The following is an 18,881-nucleotide window of genomic DNA, read 5'->3' as shown; positions in this document are numbered from 1 at the left end:
TTAATGCACAGACATCTCTTGCATTCCTATATACTAATGATGAAAAATCTGAAAGTGAAATTAAGAAAACACTCCCATTTACCACTGCAACAAAAAGAATAAAATATCTAGGAATAAACCTACCTAAGGAGATAAAAGACCTGTATGCAGAAAATTATAAGACACTGTTGAAAGAAATTAAAGGTGATACAAATAGATGGAGAGATATACCATGTTCTTGGATTGGAAGAATCAACATTGTGAAAATGACTCTACTACCTAAAGCAATCTACAGATTTAATGCAATCCCTATCAAACTACCACTGGCATTTTTCACAGAACTTGAACAAAAAATTTCACAATTTGTATGGAAACACAAAAGACCCCGAATAGCCAAAGCACTCTTGAGAATGAAAAATGGAGCTGGAGGAATCAGGGTCCCTGACTTCAGACTATACTACAAAGCTATAGTAATCAAGACAGTACGGTACTGGCACAAAAACTGAAATATAGAACAATGGAACAGGATAGAAAGCCCAGAGATAAAGCCATGCACATATGGTCACCTTATCTTTGATAAAGGAGGCAAGAATATACAGTGGAGAAAAAACAGCCTCTTCAATAAGTGGTGCTGGGAAAACTGGACAGGTACATGTAAAAGTATGAAATTAGAACACTCCCTAACATCATACACAAAAATAAAATCAAAGTGGATTAAAGACCTAAATGTAAGGCCAGACACTATCAAACTCTTAGAGGAAAACATAGGCAGAACACTCTATGACATAAATCCCAGCAAGATCCTTTTTGACCCACCTCCTAGAGAGATGTAAATAAAACTGAAAATAAACAAATGGGACCTAATGAAACTGCAAAGCTTTTGCACAGCAAAGGAAACCATAAACAAGACCAAAAGACAACCCTCATAATGGGAGAAAATATTTGCAAATGAAGCAACTCACAAGGGATTAATCTCCAAAATTTACAAGCAGCTCATGCAGCTCAATATCAAAAAAACAAACAACTCAATCCAAAAATGGGCCGAAGACCTAAACAGACATTTCTCCAAAGAAGATATACAGATTGCCAACAAACACATGAAAGAATGCTCAACATCATTAATCATTAGGAAATGCAAATCAAAACTACAATGAGATATCATCTCACACTGGTCAGAATGGCCATCATCAAAAAAATCTAGTAAATGCTGGAGAGGGTGTGGTGAAAAGGGAACACTCTTGCACTGCTGGTGAGAATGTAAATGGATACAGCCACTATGGAGAACAGTATGGAGGTTCCTTAAAAAACTAAACATAGAACTACCATACGATTCAGCAATTGCACTACTGGGCATATACCCTGAGAAAACCATAATTCAGAAAGAGTCATGTACCAAAATATTCATTGCAGCTCTATTTACAATAGCCAGGACATGGAAGCAACCTAAGTGTCCATCAACAGATGAACGGATAAAGGAGATGTGGCACATATATACAATGGAATATTACTCAGCCATAAAAAGAAACGAAACTGAGTTATTTGTAGTGAGGTGGATGGACCTAGAGTCTGTCATGCAGAGTGAAGTCAGTAAGAGAAAAACAAATACCGTATGCTAACACATATATATGGAATCTAAGAAAAAAAAAAAAAAGAAGGTCATGAAGAACCTAGGGGCAAGACAGGAATAAAGACACAGACCTACTAGAGAATGGACTTGAGGATATGGGGAGGGGGAAGGGTAAGCTGTGACAAAGTGAGAGAGTGGCATGGACATATATACACTACCAAACGTAAAATAGATAGCTAGTGGGAAGCAGCCGCGTAGCACAGGGAGATCAGCTAGGTGCTTTGTGACCACCTAGAGGGGTGGGATAGGGAGGGTGGGAGGGAGGGAGACGCAAGGAGGAAGAGATATGGTAACATATGTATATGTATAACTGATTCACTTTGTTATGAAGTAGAAACTAACACACCATTGTAAAGCAATTATACTCCAATAAAGACGTTTAAATAAATAAATAAATAAATTACTATTTTGAATACACCCATTTTATAAAGCAAAATGGACTCCAACCCAAGAATGTGAATATAAAATATTTTGTCCCATTACAGTAATGAAAATCACGTAAGGTCTCAAAATTTATAGCTGTGATAAAATATAGACAGTAGCAAAGGAAAACTCTGTCTGATCTGTAATAATGTCAAACTCATTTAAGGAGGGATACAGTTATCAATATATAAGTACCACTTTCATTCTCTATTATGCCAATCTCTTTTCTTATATACTTTTTCCCTCTCTTGTCTTACCAGTCCTGCCATCACATATATGATAATTGGCCAAGCAATTCATCTTTGCTATAAGCTTGGTGAAAAAGCAAAACATATGAGCTAAGTACGCTGAAGAAAGGGTAAAATTAATAGCAACAAAAGCCTAAAAACATGATTTCCTTGGTGGAAAGTTGTTCAAAGTCAATTTCACACAAATTTTCTTTCCAACGACAAAGGAATTAAGCGTAATAATCATTATTAGTGTTGTTGTTTCCCAATATTTAGTAAGACAGTGTATAAAATCTAAGTGCCTTGAAGAAACCACCAGAAATTTAAGACTTAAAGGCTCAGGAACAATAGTATTAAAAGAAGTCAGAGCAATATTCTTAGAGTCATACTTAAATATGAATATAACATTAATGATGAAACTGCATTTAGCCTAGTCCCTCAGAAAACTTAGTAATAACAATGTTCCTGTGTTTTAAAGGGAAGAATTTAGTAGTGTTAGGCAGAGGAGTAAAATCTTACCTTGAGGTTACAGAAACATTTAATCATCTTGATTCTCTCCTACTCCGCTATAATATATATTACATTAATTAGATTTATATTCCTATCTATTTTTGAAAACGCGATTTTTAAGACATTTTCCACATTTTGTTATATCAAAACAAGCAGACCATTCAGTTATATGGATTCAGAATAGGACAATCCTAGTTATCATCCATAGCATTATGTTACTATATTTGACAATGATGGAAGCTTGTGTATGTAGTATGCCTACACCTGTAATAAAAGTAGATTAGATTAATTTGTTCCTAATTCAAATTTGATTCCATTTGAACAAAATTCCAAGTCATATGGCTCAGAACAAAGTCTATATTTGACTTCCACAATTTAAAAAGACATTGACAAAATGAAAAGGAGTTGAGGAAATCCCCAAAGCTGTATATTTAGACCTAGTTCATTTTCATCAAGATCAAGATGTTATTTTACAGACCGAGTTAAAGAATGAGTTTTCACCAGGGTCCAGCTAATATTTATTTTATCTAAGGACTAAAAGAGAAAAAATTGGAACCTGATTCATGATGATTCAGATTAGAAAAAAGAGAAAATGTTTTGAAATTTCAGAGTTATTAACTATCGCAATGAATATTGTTGAAGCTGTGAATTTCCTTTGCATATGTTAAGATTGGCTTCCTTCTATCATCCGTGTGGGATAATATATGCAGCTTTAGCTGCCAAAAGCTGTGTAGTGAAAATAGCTACATTTAACATTGTGGTGTGATAATACACTATAGTTGAGGATTCTGCATGTACCTTTGCTTTTTTGTTAATAAAGTAGATTCAAATGTTACTTTTAGTGTGAAATAATTAGAGAGATTTATGGAGTCATCTATCCTGATCAGCTTGTTCTCTTTATTATATAATGGGTTAAAAAGAAAGTTTAATCTTTAAAAAAAATCCTCTAAGAATTCAAGATTTGCATGCATCTCGTTGTGGAGATCTGTAGCTTTTGTGTGACCGGCTGTCTATGGTTATAATTAAAAAAAAAAAAAAAACAGTATACAGATGAACCTGAACCATAAATTATTTAACATATTGTAAAGTTTGTAAATGTATGTTTTAGGAATGTCCTGTATAAGTTCTCAAAGAAAATCAAAGGTGAACTCGTATAACTAGTTTTTGTACATTTACATGAAAAATAGCATGTTACTAATTGCAGCTTATCAATCACTTGTCTGCAGCTACACTCAACATGCTCCTGGATATTTCATTGCACTGGTTGTACATGTAATTGCTGTTATTTTTACAACAGCCGTGTAGCACCCCAGAGGCTGAATTCAGGAAATGAAATTGAAGCTTATTGAAATTTGAGGAATGACTGTCCAGTAATATAAAGAAACAAGAAAATAAGTTGATTTTTCCCCTTATAAATGAACAAAATTGATTAGTAAATGAGCCAAGTTGTCCTTCAATTCTGTATCAAATGTCCAGTGAAAGTTCTGATTACTAAAATCTATGCAATTAAAATATTATAAACCCCTTGTTACATGGGTACACTATCAAAACATTTACCTCAATGTTATTTCAACAATAAGCATAATTAACAATGTTATAGCTCTGAGGTTTTACATAGACATTAAAAATGCCTATAACAAAAATTTTAAAAAAACGAGGACTTTTTCAGTACCAATAATTAACCAAGTTTTTGCAAGTTAAAGATAAATGTACAATTTTAAATTAAATGGCAAACTAATATGGCTACTGATTCTCTTCCTCAAAGCTTAACCTGAGAGGGGTTCCAGAAACAAGAGAGGTTTATGAATCTTGTAACCTAACAGAAAAACTTTGATAACACAGTTATAAAATGAGTGTAACTGTGTTCTGATAAAACTGCATTTATGGACACTTGCATTTAAATTTCATATAATTTTCATGTATTTCATAAAATACTATTCTTCACTTAATTTTTTAACTATTTAAAAATGTAAAAAATATTCTTAACTTGTAGGCTGTAGAACAAGAAGCAGCAGGCAAGATTTGCCAATGGGCTGTAGTTTGCTCATCCCTAAGCCAAAAGGAAAAAGACCGGGTCTAAGGAGTCTTCCAAAAGTCATCAGGAATGATTGAGGAAGAAAGAATTAGAAGAAAGTTTAGATATGAAGTAAAAAATTATGTAATCTAAGTACCCAATTATTTATTTAAATATATATCTAAAATTCACACAGTGACCTTCTCTAGAGGTAGGAATTTAGGGTGCTTTTATTTTTTTTCTTCTCTATTTTTCTAAAATCCCCATAATGAACATGTTATGTTTTTATTATTAGAAAATAAATCACTTTAAATATGGAGGGAAAAAAGAAAAACAAAAAACCCTCCAAGAGCCTGATGTTTAAAATGACTGCTAGGAAAATCAGGGTCACTACCTGATATATTGTTACAAAAATAAATTAACCTGAAAGTGATTTATTCATTACAAAGTTTTATCTTTTATTTTGTAATAACATGAAGACTTTGACAACTCAGATTTTACTATATCCCTTTTCCTTATGCTCAAGGGAACAAATGTATTTGCCCAACTATCCCTTGAAGAGATTATGCTAGTTTGTACTTCTACCAACAGTATCATTCAGTTCCTTTGTAATAAAATACATTTCTTATCATCCTCTAAATTCTCCAGCTCCCATCCTCATCTTAGAGTCTTTATTCAGTGTTTCAAACTGCCTTGCCCGGCACTCTCACAGACCTGGGTTCAGATTCTTCCTCTACAACTTAGTAACCTTAATGCCTTTAATAATCAGTTTCCTTGCCTGTAAAATGGGAACAATAGTTCTTGCCTCATAGGACAGTTGTGAAGATTAAATGAGATATTGAATGTAAATCTATGTGCACAGTGTCTGGCACATAGGAAGCACTCAATAAGAATGACAGTCATGACTAGCTTTTTAAAAACTGTGATAAAATACACATAACATAAAATTTACCATTCTAACCAATTTTAAGTATACAGGTCATTAAGTACGTTCACACTGTTATGCAACCAACCACCATCCATCTCCAGAAGTCTTTTTCAATTTCCAAACTGAAACCCCATACTAAACACTAACTCCCCATTCTCTCTTCCCCACCAGCCCCAACAATCCCCATTCTACTTTCTGTCTCTCTGAATCTGACCACTTGAGGGACCTCATATAAGTGGACTCAAACAGTATTTGTCCTTTTGTGACTGGCTTATTCCATTTAGCATGTTTTCAAGGTTCATTACTAGCTTTTAAGAAACTATTTTCTATGAATATTTTTCCAAGAAAAATTAAATATTGACCTCTCCTAATAAGTACTATAAAATTAAAAACCTACAGTGTTATATTGAAGTGAGCATTTCCTCTAATAACTATTAATATTTTCAGAGAATTAAATAAGATGTTACCTATACCTGACATCCATTCACAATGGACTGGAAACCGGAGCCACAGAGCCTATTAACAGTGACAGCTGGGGTCTCTTTTGGGATTCCCACACGCAAACCAACATGTCTTGCCAAGTATATAGCATCTGAAGAAGTCTGGAACAGAGGGAAAGAAAAAGAATTTCCTCTATATATCTAGGAATTAAGAAGAAGGACACAATATAGTAAAATGTTCACAATTTTTCAAAAATTATAAATTATATGGCTCTAAGGTAGGACACAATGCATACAGGTACAGCATATTTTATATAATACATGTTAATGATTGGAATAAAAACTGTAATTCGGCCAACTCAATTTTAAACAAAGTATGAGAAATCCTTATATTAAATCCTCAGTAGAACACAGAATTTCATAACAATTAGAACTGTTTAAAAATGGAATATGCTATCTTGAAGTAGTACATTCTTTAACAGAGGAAGCATTAGAGGCTATGGTTCTCAACCTTGGCTGCACAGTGGAATAACCGAGGAAGCTTTATTAACACAGTGATGCTCAAGCTCCTAACCAAACCAATTAAACCAGAAAGGCTGGAGGTGGCCACAGGCATCAGCAGTTACTTTTAATAGCACCCAGGTGATTGTAATGTGTAACCGAGGCTGAGGCTGGCTGACCTAGGAAGGGGAGAGATGAACAATGGTCAGGAGAATAAGAGGTGGGACTAGACTACTGCTTCCCAAACTTTAAAATGCATACTGGGGCATCTTGTTAAAATGTATGTTCTCAGTAAATAGGTCTAGGACTACCTGAGATTCTGCATTTCTAACCACTGCCTTGGTGAGGCCAATGTTGCTGGTCCAAGGACCACACACTTTGAGTAAGAAGGGATGAAACAACTTTTTTTTTTCTTTTTAACAATAACAACAGCTTCTATTGTAGAGAAAGCTAAAGCAAATTTGATAAAATGTAAAGTTACAAGAATAGTACAGTGAACACCCTAAAGTTACCCTGATGGACCAATTCTTTACATTTTATCAAATTTGCTTTAGCTCTCTCTACAATAAAGGTACATTAGTGCCTTTAACACCAAGAACCTTAACACCTCTCAAAATAGGCAGGACATAAATATATAAGTTCAAAATATAGTCGATTCTTATTATGTGTAGATTATATACTTGCAAATTCACCTACTTGCTAAAATTTATTTGTAACCCCCAAAATCAATACTTGCGGCACTTTTGTGGTCATTTGCAGACATGTGCAGAGTGGAGAAAAATTTTAGCTGCCTGATATGCACGTTCCTAGCTAAGGATGAACAAGGGGACACTGCCTTCTTGCTTCAGCTCTCATCCTAGAAACAGTGATCTTCCTGCAGTCTATTTAGTTTTATGCATTTTTGTGCTTCTTGTGGGTGATTTTACTGTTTAAAATGGCCCCCAAGTATATAATGCTGAAGTCCTTGTTCTCCAGTATCCCTAAGTGCAAGAAGGCAGTGACGTGCCTCACAGAGAAAATATGTGTTAGATAAACTTCATTCAGGCATGAGTGATAGTGCTGTTGGCTGTGAGTTTAATGCTAATGAATCAACAATATATATTAAATACAGTGTCCTTAAATAGAAACATATATAAAGCAAGGTTATGTACTGATCAGTTAACAAAAATGTTGTGACCGGAGGCTCACAGGAACCTCATCCTGTCGTTTCCCCTGGGAGCAGTGGTTCAATAGTTGCTAATTCGGTGTACACGGCAACTATATAAAACATAACTACTGTGAATAACGAGAATTGACTACCATGAACAGTTGTGTGCCAATAAATTAGATAATTTAGGTAAAGAGGACAAGTGCCTAGAAAGACACAAACTACCGAACCCAACTCAAAGAAAAATAGACAATATGAATAGACCTATAACAAGTGAAGACTGAATTCATTAGTAATCAAAACACTACTCACCAAAAAAGCCCAGACTGGCTTCATTACTGAATTCTACCAAACATGTAAAGAAGCATTAATACCAATTATTCACAAACTCTTCCTAAAAAATAGAAGAGGATCACTTCCCAACTCATCATGAATTATCCTGATATCATAAACCAGACAAAGACATCACAAAAAAGTACAGATTAATATCTCTTATGAATATGGATATAAAAATCTCCAACAAAATACTAGCAAACAGAATTCAGCAATGTACAAAAAGAATTATATGCCATGACCAGTGTAAGGGTCATCCAGAAATGTAAGGTTGTTTCATCACCTGAAAGTCAATTAATATATCACATTGTATCAACAGAATAAAAAACAAAAATCATACCATCATCTCAATTGACATAGAAAAAGCACTTGACAAAATCCAACACCTTTTCATGATAAAAACATTCAATAACCTAGGAAAAGAAGAGAACTTCCTCAACCTGATAAAGGGTATCTAGAAAAACCCATATAATCATACTTAATGGTGAAAGACTGGACGCTTTCCCCACAATATCAGGAACAAGACAGGGATATCCATTTTTTGTCTCTTTCATTCAACATCAGAGGTTCTAGACAGAGCAATTAGGTAAGAAAAATAAATACATAAATAAAAGAAATCCAGATTGGAAAGAAAGAAACATAACTATTTCTACTCTCAGATGATATAATGTTATATATAAAAAATCCTAAGTAATCAACTAGAAAACGATTAGAAGTAATAAATGAGTTCAAGGTTTCAGGATATAAAATTAATATATAGAAATCAATTGCATTTCTTTTTTTGAAAAATCAGCTGCATTTCTATACACTTGCAATGAACAATCTGAAAATGAAATAAGAAAACAATTCCATTCACAATAGCATCTAAAAGAATAAAATACTTAAGAATAAATTTAACAAAAGAAGTGCAAAACATATTCTGACAACTCTAAGACATTGTTGAAAAAATTAAAGAGGATTTATACAAGTGAAAAAACATGCCATGTTCATGGCAATATTCCTTCAATTGACCTACAGATTCAAAACAATCTCTATCAGAATCTTAGCTGACTTCTTTGTAGAAATGGGTAAACAGATTCTAAAATTATCAAACTGCAGGAGACCCAGAATAGCCAAAACAACTTTGAAATGAATAACTAAGTAGGAGGACTCACATTTCTTGATTTCAAAACTTACAAAGAAGCAATGATGATCAAGACAGTGTGGAACTGACATAAAAAGGATAGACATATAGATCAGTGGAAGAGAACTGGGAGTCCAAAAATAAAATCATGTGTCTATGGTCAACTGATTTTCCATAACAGTGCCAAGACCATCCAATGGGAGAAAGAATAGTCTTTTCAACAAATAGTGCTAGAACAACTGGATAGCCACATGCAGAAGAATGAATTTGGACCTGTACCTCAAAACATATATAAAAATTAAATCAAAATAAATCAAAGGCCTAAATGTAAGAGCTAAAACTATAAAACTTAGAAGAAAACATAGGGATAAGTCTTCATGACCTTAGATATGGAAATGGATTCTTAGATAATGACACCAAAAGCCTGAGCAACAACAACTGAAATTGGGCTTCATCAAAATTAAAAATTTTCATACTCCAAAAGATACTATTAAGAAATGAAAAGATAGCAAAGTATAGAAAAATATTTACAAATCATGTATCTGTTAAGGGACTCATATCTAGGATAAATAAAGAACACTTATGACTCAATAATAAAAAGACAAATAACCCAATTAAAAAATGAGAAAAGGATATGAATTAGACACTCTCCAAGAAGATACGGCAATGGCAACAAGCTAATGAAAAGTTGTTCACGTCATCAGTCATCAGGGAAAGGCAAATTAAAACCACAATGAGATACTACTTCATATTCACTAGAATGGCTATAATAAAAAGACACACAATAACAAGTGTTGACAAGGATGTGGCAAAAGTGGAACCTTCATACACTGTAGGTATGAACGTAAAATGTTTCAGCTGCTTTGGAAAACAGTCTGAAAGTTTCTGAAACAATTAAATGTAGAGATACCATATAGCCTAGCAATTACACTCATAGGTATACACCCAAGGGAAATAAAAACCTATGTCCATGCAAAAACTTGTACTTGCTGTTCAAAGCAGCATTATTCACAAGGGACAACTGTGCACCTTTTTCTGAGCCTTATCCCAGCTCTAAGAGCTGAAAGCGCTCAGCGCAGGAGGTGGCAGTAGCCTCAAGCCTTCTCAGCCTGCCTCACCCTTCTCAGTCTGGAACCACCTTAACGAGTCAGGAGAACAGTGATTAGGGCCCCAGTACCGTCAGTGGCAATGCACTCAGTGTAGAGCCTCCGTCCCACCAATGAGGTCTGGTAAGAGTAAGACAGTTCCCACTTCATGGCCACACTTTGAAGGAATATTCAGCTTTCAATTACTGCAAATGAATCATCTATTTTGTACACCATACATAGCAAGGTAGAGGGTAAAGGAGCTTCTCATTTCCCACAAAACACTGACCAAGCTCCTATTGTGTGTAAGAAATGATGGGAGATGTGTTGCATTGCTTGGGTTTGCTACCCTCCTTAGTGGCACACAGAGAGAACCAATTTACTTCAAATAAGTCAAGGAGATTAATTTGCTATTTAAGAAGCAATAAAATGTATCCCAAGTCCCAGACAGATCCCAGATAGATATATAATTTCTGAATATATGTTCTTTTGAATTATATATGTCCTTCTGAATTATATATGCCATTGCTTCTGGAGTCAGAGGACTCCTCAAATTATGAATACCTTCAACTATTATTAACTGGTACACCATTACAACACGTTAAAGGAATTATTTTTAGAAACTGATAAAAAAAAGCAATAGGAATGAAATGTCCCTTCAGCCCTACTAACCTGTATGACGTTGCCTACAACGACACTGTCAATAGTTTCAGGCGAGACTTTGCCAGCAGACAAGGCAGCCCTGGCAGCAGACTCAGCCAAGTCAGTAGCTGTGAAGTCTTTCAGAAGACCTCCATAAGCTCCAAAGGGTGTCCGCTTAGCAGCAACGATGAACACACCTATTGCAAAGAGGAGAGATTTATGAGCAACTACAGGTCAGTGTCCCTAACATGCTTTAAATAATTTCATTGTGAACCTTATTGTAAAGTACAATTTTCAATTAAATAACTAAAAATCTTTGTCACATAATAATACACAGAATGGGTCACACTCACAGAAGCAGTACTAAAAGTTATCATTTTGATCAATACCTACATGCTGGCACCAAGAACTGCACTGCAGGCTACGATGTAAATCCATTTTGGCTAGATGACATTCTTATAATCTGATGATTTGCAATGCTAGAAACATTTGTTTAAAATGAAAGGCTTCTTCTATTTGCTGGAGTATATTGCCTAGTCCTAGAATCAAAGAATCTCCCAACTAGAAGGTACCTTAAGGTTGTTTGAGGCCAACCACTCATCCTATAAGAACATCCTCTAGAATATTCCTGACAAGAGGTCCTCTCGACCTTCTGCTAAAGGACTTTCAGTAAGAAGGCATGCTCCATTGTGTGAAGCAGTGTGCCCGTGAATAGGCAACATAACCTAACGATTTTTTTTCTCACACTGAGCTGGCTTGGTTTACCAAGTGTTCCATCCACCAATCGTAGTTCTAGCCAAATGCATTCCAAACTCAGACAGATGATATAGCTTCTAGAACATACACTGCTTTGAATTTGTATTACATATGTCACTGCTTCTAGAGTCAGAGGATGACTCAAATTACAAATTTCAAATAATGTGAACTATTATCTTTTACTCTTAGAATAAAATGAGCATAACAGATGACCTTTATCATGGGTAGCCCCTCCAGTATCTGGAGTCAGCTAACCTGTAAAATTCCCCAGACCTAATGACTCTTTTCCCAAATGCACAAAAAGTATTCTTTCAACAGTTCTTTATTTAACATTAATTCTGGTTGTTTTTCCCTAAAGACACTCTCATTTGCTAATATCCTATTATAACGTGTCAGTTAGAATGTAACAAAGTTTCCTACATCTGACCTAACCACAAAGGATACAGAGGAATTATCTATACATCTATTATTGCAAAGACTACAAATTTGCGTATCACTATTGGTTCCATTGGTGTCCCTGTACAGATAAATACAAATTGTCCCCTCCCAAGGCACTCTACTGCCACCTGCCAAAAAAAAAAAAAAATATATATATATATATATATATATATGGTTAACAAATCTACAATGACTATGATATGAGTGGCACCCATTAGAGTTGTGAAATGCAAAGCCTGCATACTGGGGAACAACATCGGTTACAGCAGCTTCATCACACTAACATTTATTAGGCACCTACTGAGTACTAGACATCTCATCACTTGTCATATAGTATCTAATCTTCCCAACAACTCTGCAAGGTAAATATTACAGTTAACATACAGGGGCACTTACTGTATGATGGACTTCATGCTTGATGCTTCGTATACACTAACTAAATTTTCCCAAAGACAATCTGAGCACACATTTCCACATCTTGCCAAGAAACTAAGGGACTTTTAACAATGGGTTTGTACCCAGATATTGACCTATAATTGAGACCATGCAAACATTATACCACTATTGTTATCTGGGTACAATTCTCCTGTTTATGTTAGAGATCTCTTTCCATGGAACAAACTAAATCTATCCTAAAAAAAATTCCAGCTTCTTCTTTCATTCCTACGTTGAGAAATTTACAGTCTAAAAGAATGTTAGGAGCAACATATATAACTATACTTTAGAACAGATCCAATCAATTCTTTACAGATAAAATATCCAGATACTTACAAAATGCCATAAATATTGGTTTGGTGCACTACAAATGTTTTCCTCTGAGATGGGTTATTCTGGGCCACTATGCCTTCCTGTAAACATCCTCTAATCCTCCTTGATTAATAGTCTCTGCCTATTTTTATACTGGTGTTTGCTTTATTTCATTTTCCTTTCCCCTTTGCTTGCCTTCTTCCTGATTTTGGTACAGTCCTGCTCTGGTCATCGCTTAGTATGCTCCTATTTGACCAACTCTCCAGTAGACACTGAGGATATATGAGAATGGCTTCCTCAAGTCCTTGGAGAATGAACAAAAGTAGGCAGATGTAGAGTAGATATGGGAAAAGGGAATAGCACAGGGTGAGTGTCCAAGTTATTTATAACCTCTAACTTGAAGGCCAGCAGCCCACGCTAAATAGAATGGCGAGAATTCAGAAACTCAAAGTCTTGCTGGCTTGAAGAATCAGAGAACTGAATTTATGGCAATCACAGATACTGGAAACTGAGGGGGGGATCTGTGAAAGAAAAGCACCACAGTGGGGAGCCCAAATATCTGGCTGAATCCTTTATCATGAACCTGTGGGGACAACTACAACCGCCTCAGCTAAGCCTAAATGAATTAGTTAGATCTGAGCTACTGCCCTCTACAGGGGAGACAGAGTGTGCAGTTTGAGTTCAGCCAAATTAACTGCCTGCCAAAATAGTTAACTAAATAATCGGTAAGTCAATACTTTTTGGAAAGTACCAGAATCCAGTCCCTACAATGGTTCACCTGCACTGTCCACCACACAATCCAAAATTTATTCACGTATGAAGAAACAAGAAAATACAGGCATATCTCAAGAGATATAACAGGTTTGGTTCCACACTACTGCAATTAAGTCGCACAAATTTTTTTGTCTTCCAGTGCCTATAAAAGTTACGCTTCTACTGTAGCCTGTTAAGTGTGCAATAACATTATGTCTAAAAAGATGTGCATACTTTAATTTAAAAAATACTTTATTGCTAATAAATACTAACCATCATCTGAGCCTTCAGTGAGTTGTAATCTTTTTGCTGATGGAGGGTTTGAAACATTGCGAGAATCACCAAAATGTAACACGGACACAAAGTGAGCAAACGTTGTAGGAAAAATGTCACCAATAAACTTGCTCAACTGCAGGGTTGTCACAAACCTTCAATTTGTAAAAAACCGCAGTATTTGCAAAGTGCAATAAAATGACATGTGCCTTGTGTGACTCATTCTTGAGATAAAAGAGAATCAACAGCAACCAACCCCAAGATGACCCAGATGTTAGCATTAGCAGACAAGGATTTTAAAGCAGCTGTCTATCATAACTATGCTCAAGGATGTATAGAAAACTTTGTTCATAATAAAGGATAGGACATCTCCACAAAGAAAAAAAAAAGCTTAAGAAAAAGAACCAAAGTGAGAATTCTAAAACTGAAAAATATCTGAAATAAAATATACACCAAATGGGAAAAAGCAAGTGTGAAAAAAGAAGTGTAAAAGCAGAATGGAAGTGAAAGGAGTACGATTCAGTGATCTTGAAAGAGATAAATTGACATTACCTGATCTGAAGAACAGAGGAAAAATATGATTGGGGAAAACAAAACAAAACAAAAAACATGGGCAAAGTCTGACAAAGGAACAAAGGCAATTCAATGGAGAAAGGATAGTCTTTTCAATAACTGGTGCTGGAACAACTGGACATCCACATGCAAACAACAACAACAAAGTAGACAGACCTTGCACCTAATAAAAATTAGCTCAAACTGGAACATAGACTTAAATAAAAAATTCAAAGACTATAAAACTCCTAGAAGATACCAAAGAAGAAAATCTAAATGACCTTTGGTTTGGCTTGGTGATAACTTTTTAGATACAACACTAAAAGCACAATCCATGAAAGAAAAATTTGGACTTTATTAAAATTGAAAACTTCTGCTCTTCAAAAGCCATTACTAAAAGCACAAAAAGACAAGCCACGGACTGGGAGAAAATACTTGCAAAACACTTATCTGATAAAGGCTGGTATCTAACATATACAAAGAGCTCTTCAAGCTCAATAATAAGAAAACTAACAACCCAGTTAAAAATGCATAAAAAATGTGAACAGACACCTTACCAAAGATACTATACAAATGGCAAATAGCCTTATGAAAAGATGTTTGACATCATGTTGTTAGGTAACTGCAAATTAAACTAACAATGAGATACTATCCCACAACTATTAGAATGGCTAAAATCCAAAAAACACCGGCAATACAAAACGTTGGTGGGGATGTGGACCAAAAGAAACCCACCCACTGCTTCTGGGAATGCAACATGGTACAGCCACTCTGGAAGACAGTGTGTCAGTTGCTTCCAAAACTAAAACTAACCATACTCCACTCATATGATCTAGTAGTCACACTCCTTTGTATTTACCCCAGTGAGTTGAAAACTTAGGTCCACACAAAAACCTGTACACAGATGTTTATAGCGGCTTTATTCGTAATTGTTAAAACTTGGAAGCGGCCAAGATGTTCTTCAGTAGGTGAATGGATGAACTGTGGTACACTCATACAATGGAATATTCTTCAGCACTAAAAAGAAATGTGGTATCAAGTCATGAAAAGACATGAAAGAAACTTAAATACATATTGCTGGTGAAAGAAGCCAATCTGAAAAGGCTACACACTGTATGAGTCCAACTATACGACACCTAGAAATGGCAAAACTATGGAGACAGTAAAAAGACCAGCGGTTATCAGGGGTTGGGGGTGGTAGGGAAGGAGAAATGAATGGGTAGAGCACAGGGAAATTTTAGGGCAGTGAAACTACTCTTTATGATACTAAAATGGTAGATACATGCCATTATACATTTGTCAAAACCTATAGAACTATACAACACAACAAATGAACCTTAATGTAAACTGTGGACTTTCGTTAAAAATAATATATCAGTATTGGTTCATCAATTGTAACAAATGTACCACATTAATGCTGTTAATAATAGGGGATAACAGAGTGAGGCGAGGAAGTATATGGGAATGCTCTGTACTTTCTGTTCAATTTTTCTATAAAACTAAAAGATAAATTTACAGATTCAAGCTCAGTAAACTCCAAAGTGAATAAATGCAAAATACACGCACACACTCACTCATCTTGGCACATCACTGTCAAACTTCTCAAAACGAAAGACAGAATCTCAAAAGCCAGATAAAATGACATATTGCATACATGAAAATGATTCGAATTGAACGTTGACTTTTCAGAAACAATGAAGGCACGTTTCATTTGCTTCTCCATAAATTTCCTGTCATGAGTGTTTCCCTTGTATTTCATAATCTAAGAAAGCATTTTTGTGTGGGAAGTGTGTATGGTGAAATATGAGAAATCTACAAAAGAGTGTGCGTGTGTGAAAATGAAAGCAAGAACTTCCCCTTTCCTTACATCACGTCTGCTTACTTGAAGCTCCCAGGCTGTAGAGGTTAGCATGAGCAAGGCTAAAACTGAACTAATACAATTATTTTGAGTGGGGAAAAAGCTATTAAGTGTATTTTTAAAAATAATCTGGCATGTGCAGGTACAAAGACTAGACAATCTAAAGGATTTTTCCCTGTAATTTCATAAACTGGATACCATGGCAATAATTATTTGATCTGATGCCGATTTTATGTGGAAATTGAAAGGTCTAAAACTTAACAATCGGTAACACCCAGCTAAGACCTTGTGTATTTTTAAAGGCTCTGAAAATTCAGAGGTTAAAGATTTTTACTGAAAGACAATGAAAAGACATATTAATCCAGAGCATAGTGAGTCAGAAACACCAGGAAAGGGCCTGGCAATGTGGCAGATGTGACCACAGAGGAAAAATAACACTAGAAGAGAAAGAGGAATTCTGCCTTCCTTTCTATTACATTGTTAGGCAAATATTTACTCATTTAATTACAGCAACTGCAGACAGCAACCAAAGCTAACAAGGAAAACTGCTGCTTCTGTATCCACTTCAGTTTCAGGATTAATCTGGCAGCTCCCTGACCCCCGCCCCCGCCTGCCCACCTCACCTGCCTTGAAGGGTTGCACAAACATTCCCAGCAAAGCTAAGGAGCAGTAAGAGAGCTAAGATTTGTTGAGTGCAACCCTTCTACCAAGTCCTGGGATTGGTGCTAATAAAAACCCGGGATATTGGTTCTACAGAAATCTGATAAATTAATGACAATCTTTACCAAAGTCAATTATGCTCCCATTCAAATGTGTCCTTTTCCCCACAAGAATCAGTCACACGTTCTCTCTTACCCACTAGTCCTGCAAGCACCTAGTATGCTACTTGAGAGAAGTATGTATCTGTAATGTATTCTAACTAACCAATAACAATCAAGACACTAACTACCATTAGAGACAAGCCATTCTACCTTTCTGGACATCAGTAAAACAGGGAAACATTCCCTGTAAAACAGTTTACAGTTTCCCTGTAAAACAGGGAAATGGATAAAAATACGATCACTAACTTTTAACACCATAGTGAATGGTATCCCAAATTTATAAACTTCATACTTCCTTAATGCAGGTGTTGATGTACATCCTTTCCCCTTACTGGGTTCATAGTTTTCATCAAATTTTCAAAGGGGTCTGTATTAAAATAAAGTGGTCAGAACCACTGATAAATTCTTATACAGAGAAATCAATAAAAATATAATTTCTTTTAAAGATGATAGCTCATGACCATGCAGCTTTTAAATAATTTGGGTTTTCTGAATACCTCATCTAAAAAAAAATCAATATGCTGCTTTATTAAATTCAGAATTGTAAAGAGCACTGACAAATTAAATTAAATCCTCTTGTCTCAGAATACCTATTTCTCACTTGAACTGTTCACATGTCATTTTGGCTCTTCTGAGCTCCAGATCCCCCTAACCAACTGCCTACCTGATATCTGCTGAGCACCTCAATATTCTCTTACAAATCTGTCCCTTCCCCAGTTTTCCTCACTCCATAAGGAGTACCATCATGAACACAATTCCTCAAACCAGAAACCTGGTCATTCTTGACATTTCCTTCTCATTGACCTGCCACATCCAACCTATCACCAAGTTCTGTGAATTCCAACTCCAAATCTATCTCAAATCATTCCTCCCCCTTTTCCCCAACTCCACTGACCCCGACTTGAGTCAAAACCATCATCTGATGCTCCTGGGCCTTTGCAATAGATTCTTAAATTCTCCTCCTTGCTACAAGGGCAGCCTCATAGCCCTGAGGAAATGGGGGCAGATTGGATATCAGATTCTGTTATTCTACTTTAAGGTAGGAGGTTGCCTTCTTTTGAATTTAGAATAAAACCCCACCTCCTTCACAGAGCCCACAGGGCCCTGGAGCACCAGAATAATGGTTCTCAGTTCCTGCCAAGTGTTTTTCTGCCCGGGGCCTTGTGTTCCATCTGAAGGTTCTTCAAAGGATGAGCTTTCATCCTTATTCCACTGACTGCGACCATTTGTTATGAAAAGAGAGTTTACATATATTTTTAAAGTTAATATCTGTAGAATTTATGTACTCAATGACTGCACTCTTCTGGACTCACTCGAAAGAATAGAAGGGAAACGGATTAAGGAAAGTTCTCCAACAGATCGCCACCAAGCACCGTGGGGGGGAACGGAAATCCCCTGCCGACTGCAAGACAACATTCCTTCCTTTCCCCCAAGCCCCGCCCACCCTCTGACCAAGTCCGAGGCCGCCGGGCTCCTGGGAAAGGCACCCCTCCGCCCCAGGCCGCCTCGTGCTTATGGCGCCGCCCCAGTCTTCCAAATAGCTAACCTCGAATTAGGTGGGTCACTACCGCGCGAAGGCAAATGACCTTCAAGGTCAGAAGCAAGCAAACCGTGGTCTCAACTCTCAGCTGTAAGTTGCCGGGAGATCACTGTCGCTAGTGCCTGACAAGTATGTTTTCTCGTAAACCCAAACAGTGCTTTCGG

The 18,881-nt window shown here is 36.1% G+C and overlaps 1 protein-coding gene across 3 annotated transcripts in view; it reads right to left on the bottom strand.

Annotated features, from left to right (window-relative positions):
• Positions 1 to 18,881, bottom strand: part of ACAA2 (acetyl-CoA acyltransferase 2) — a 44,167-nt gene that overhangs the window by 24,712 nt on the left and 574 nt on the right. For 2 of the 3 annotated variants that reach the window (XR_004345507.1, XM_032603560.1), the window contains exons 2-3: positions 11,010 to 11,176; positions 6,182 to 6,310 (exon numbers count right to left, since the gene is read on the bottom strand). Coding sequence is in view for 2 of the 3 variants with exons in the window: in XM_032603560.1 (XP_032459451.1) it covers positions 6,182 to 6,310; positions 11,010 to 11,176 (296 nt within the window). In the remaining variant the exon portion in view is untranslated. Of the gene's footprint in view, positions 1 to 6,181; positions 6,311 to 11,009; positions 11,180 to 18,881 lie in introns of all 3 variants that reach the window. The other variant, XM_032603559.1, reaches the window with a different exon arrangement.

The sequence above is a fragment of the Phocoena sinus genome, chromosome 14 (assembly GCF_008692025.1).
Source record: "Phocoena sinus isolate mPhoSin1 chromosome 14, mPhoSin1.pri, whole genome shotgun sequence".
Classification (NCBI taxonomy): Eukaryota; Metazoa; Chordata; class Mammalia; order Artiodactyla; family Phocoenidae; genus Phocoena; species Phocoena sinus.
The sequence above is the reverse complement of the archived record's forward strand: the minus strand, read 5'-3'. Positions and strand labels throughout refer to the sequence as shown.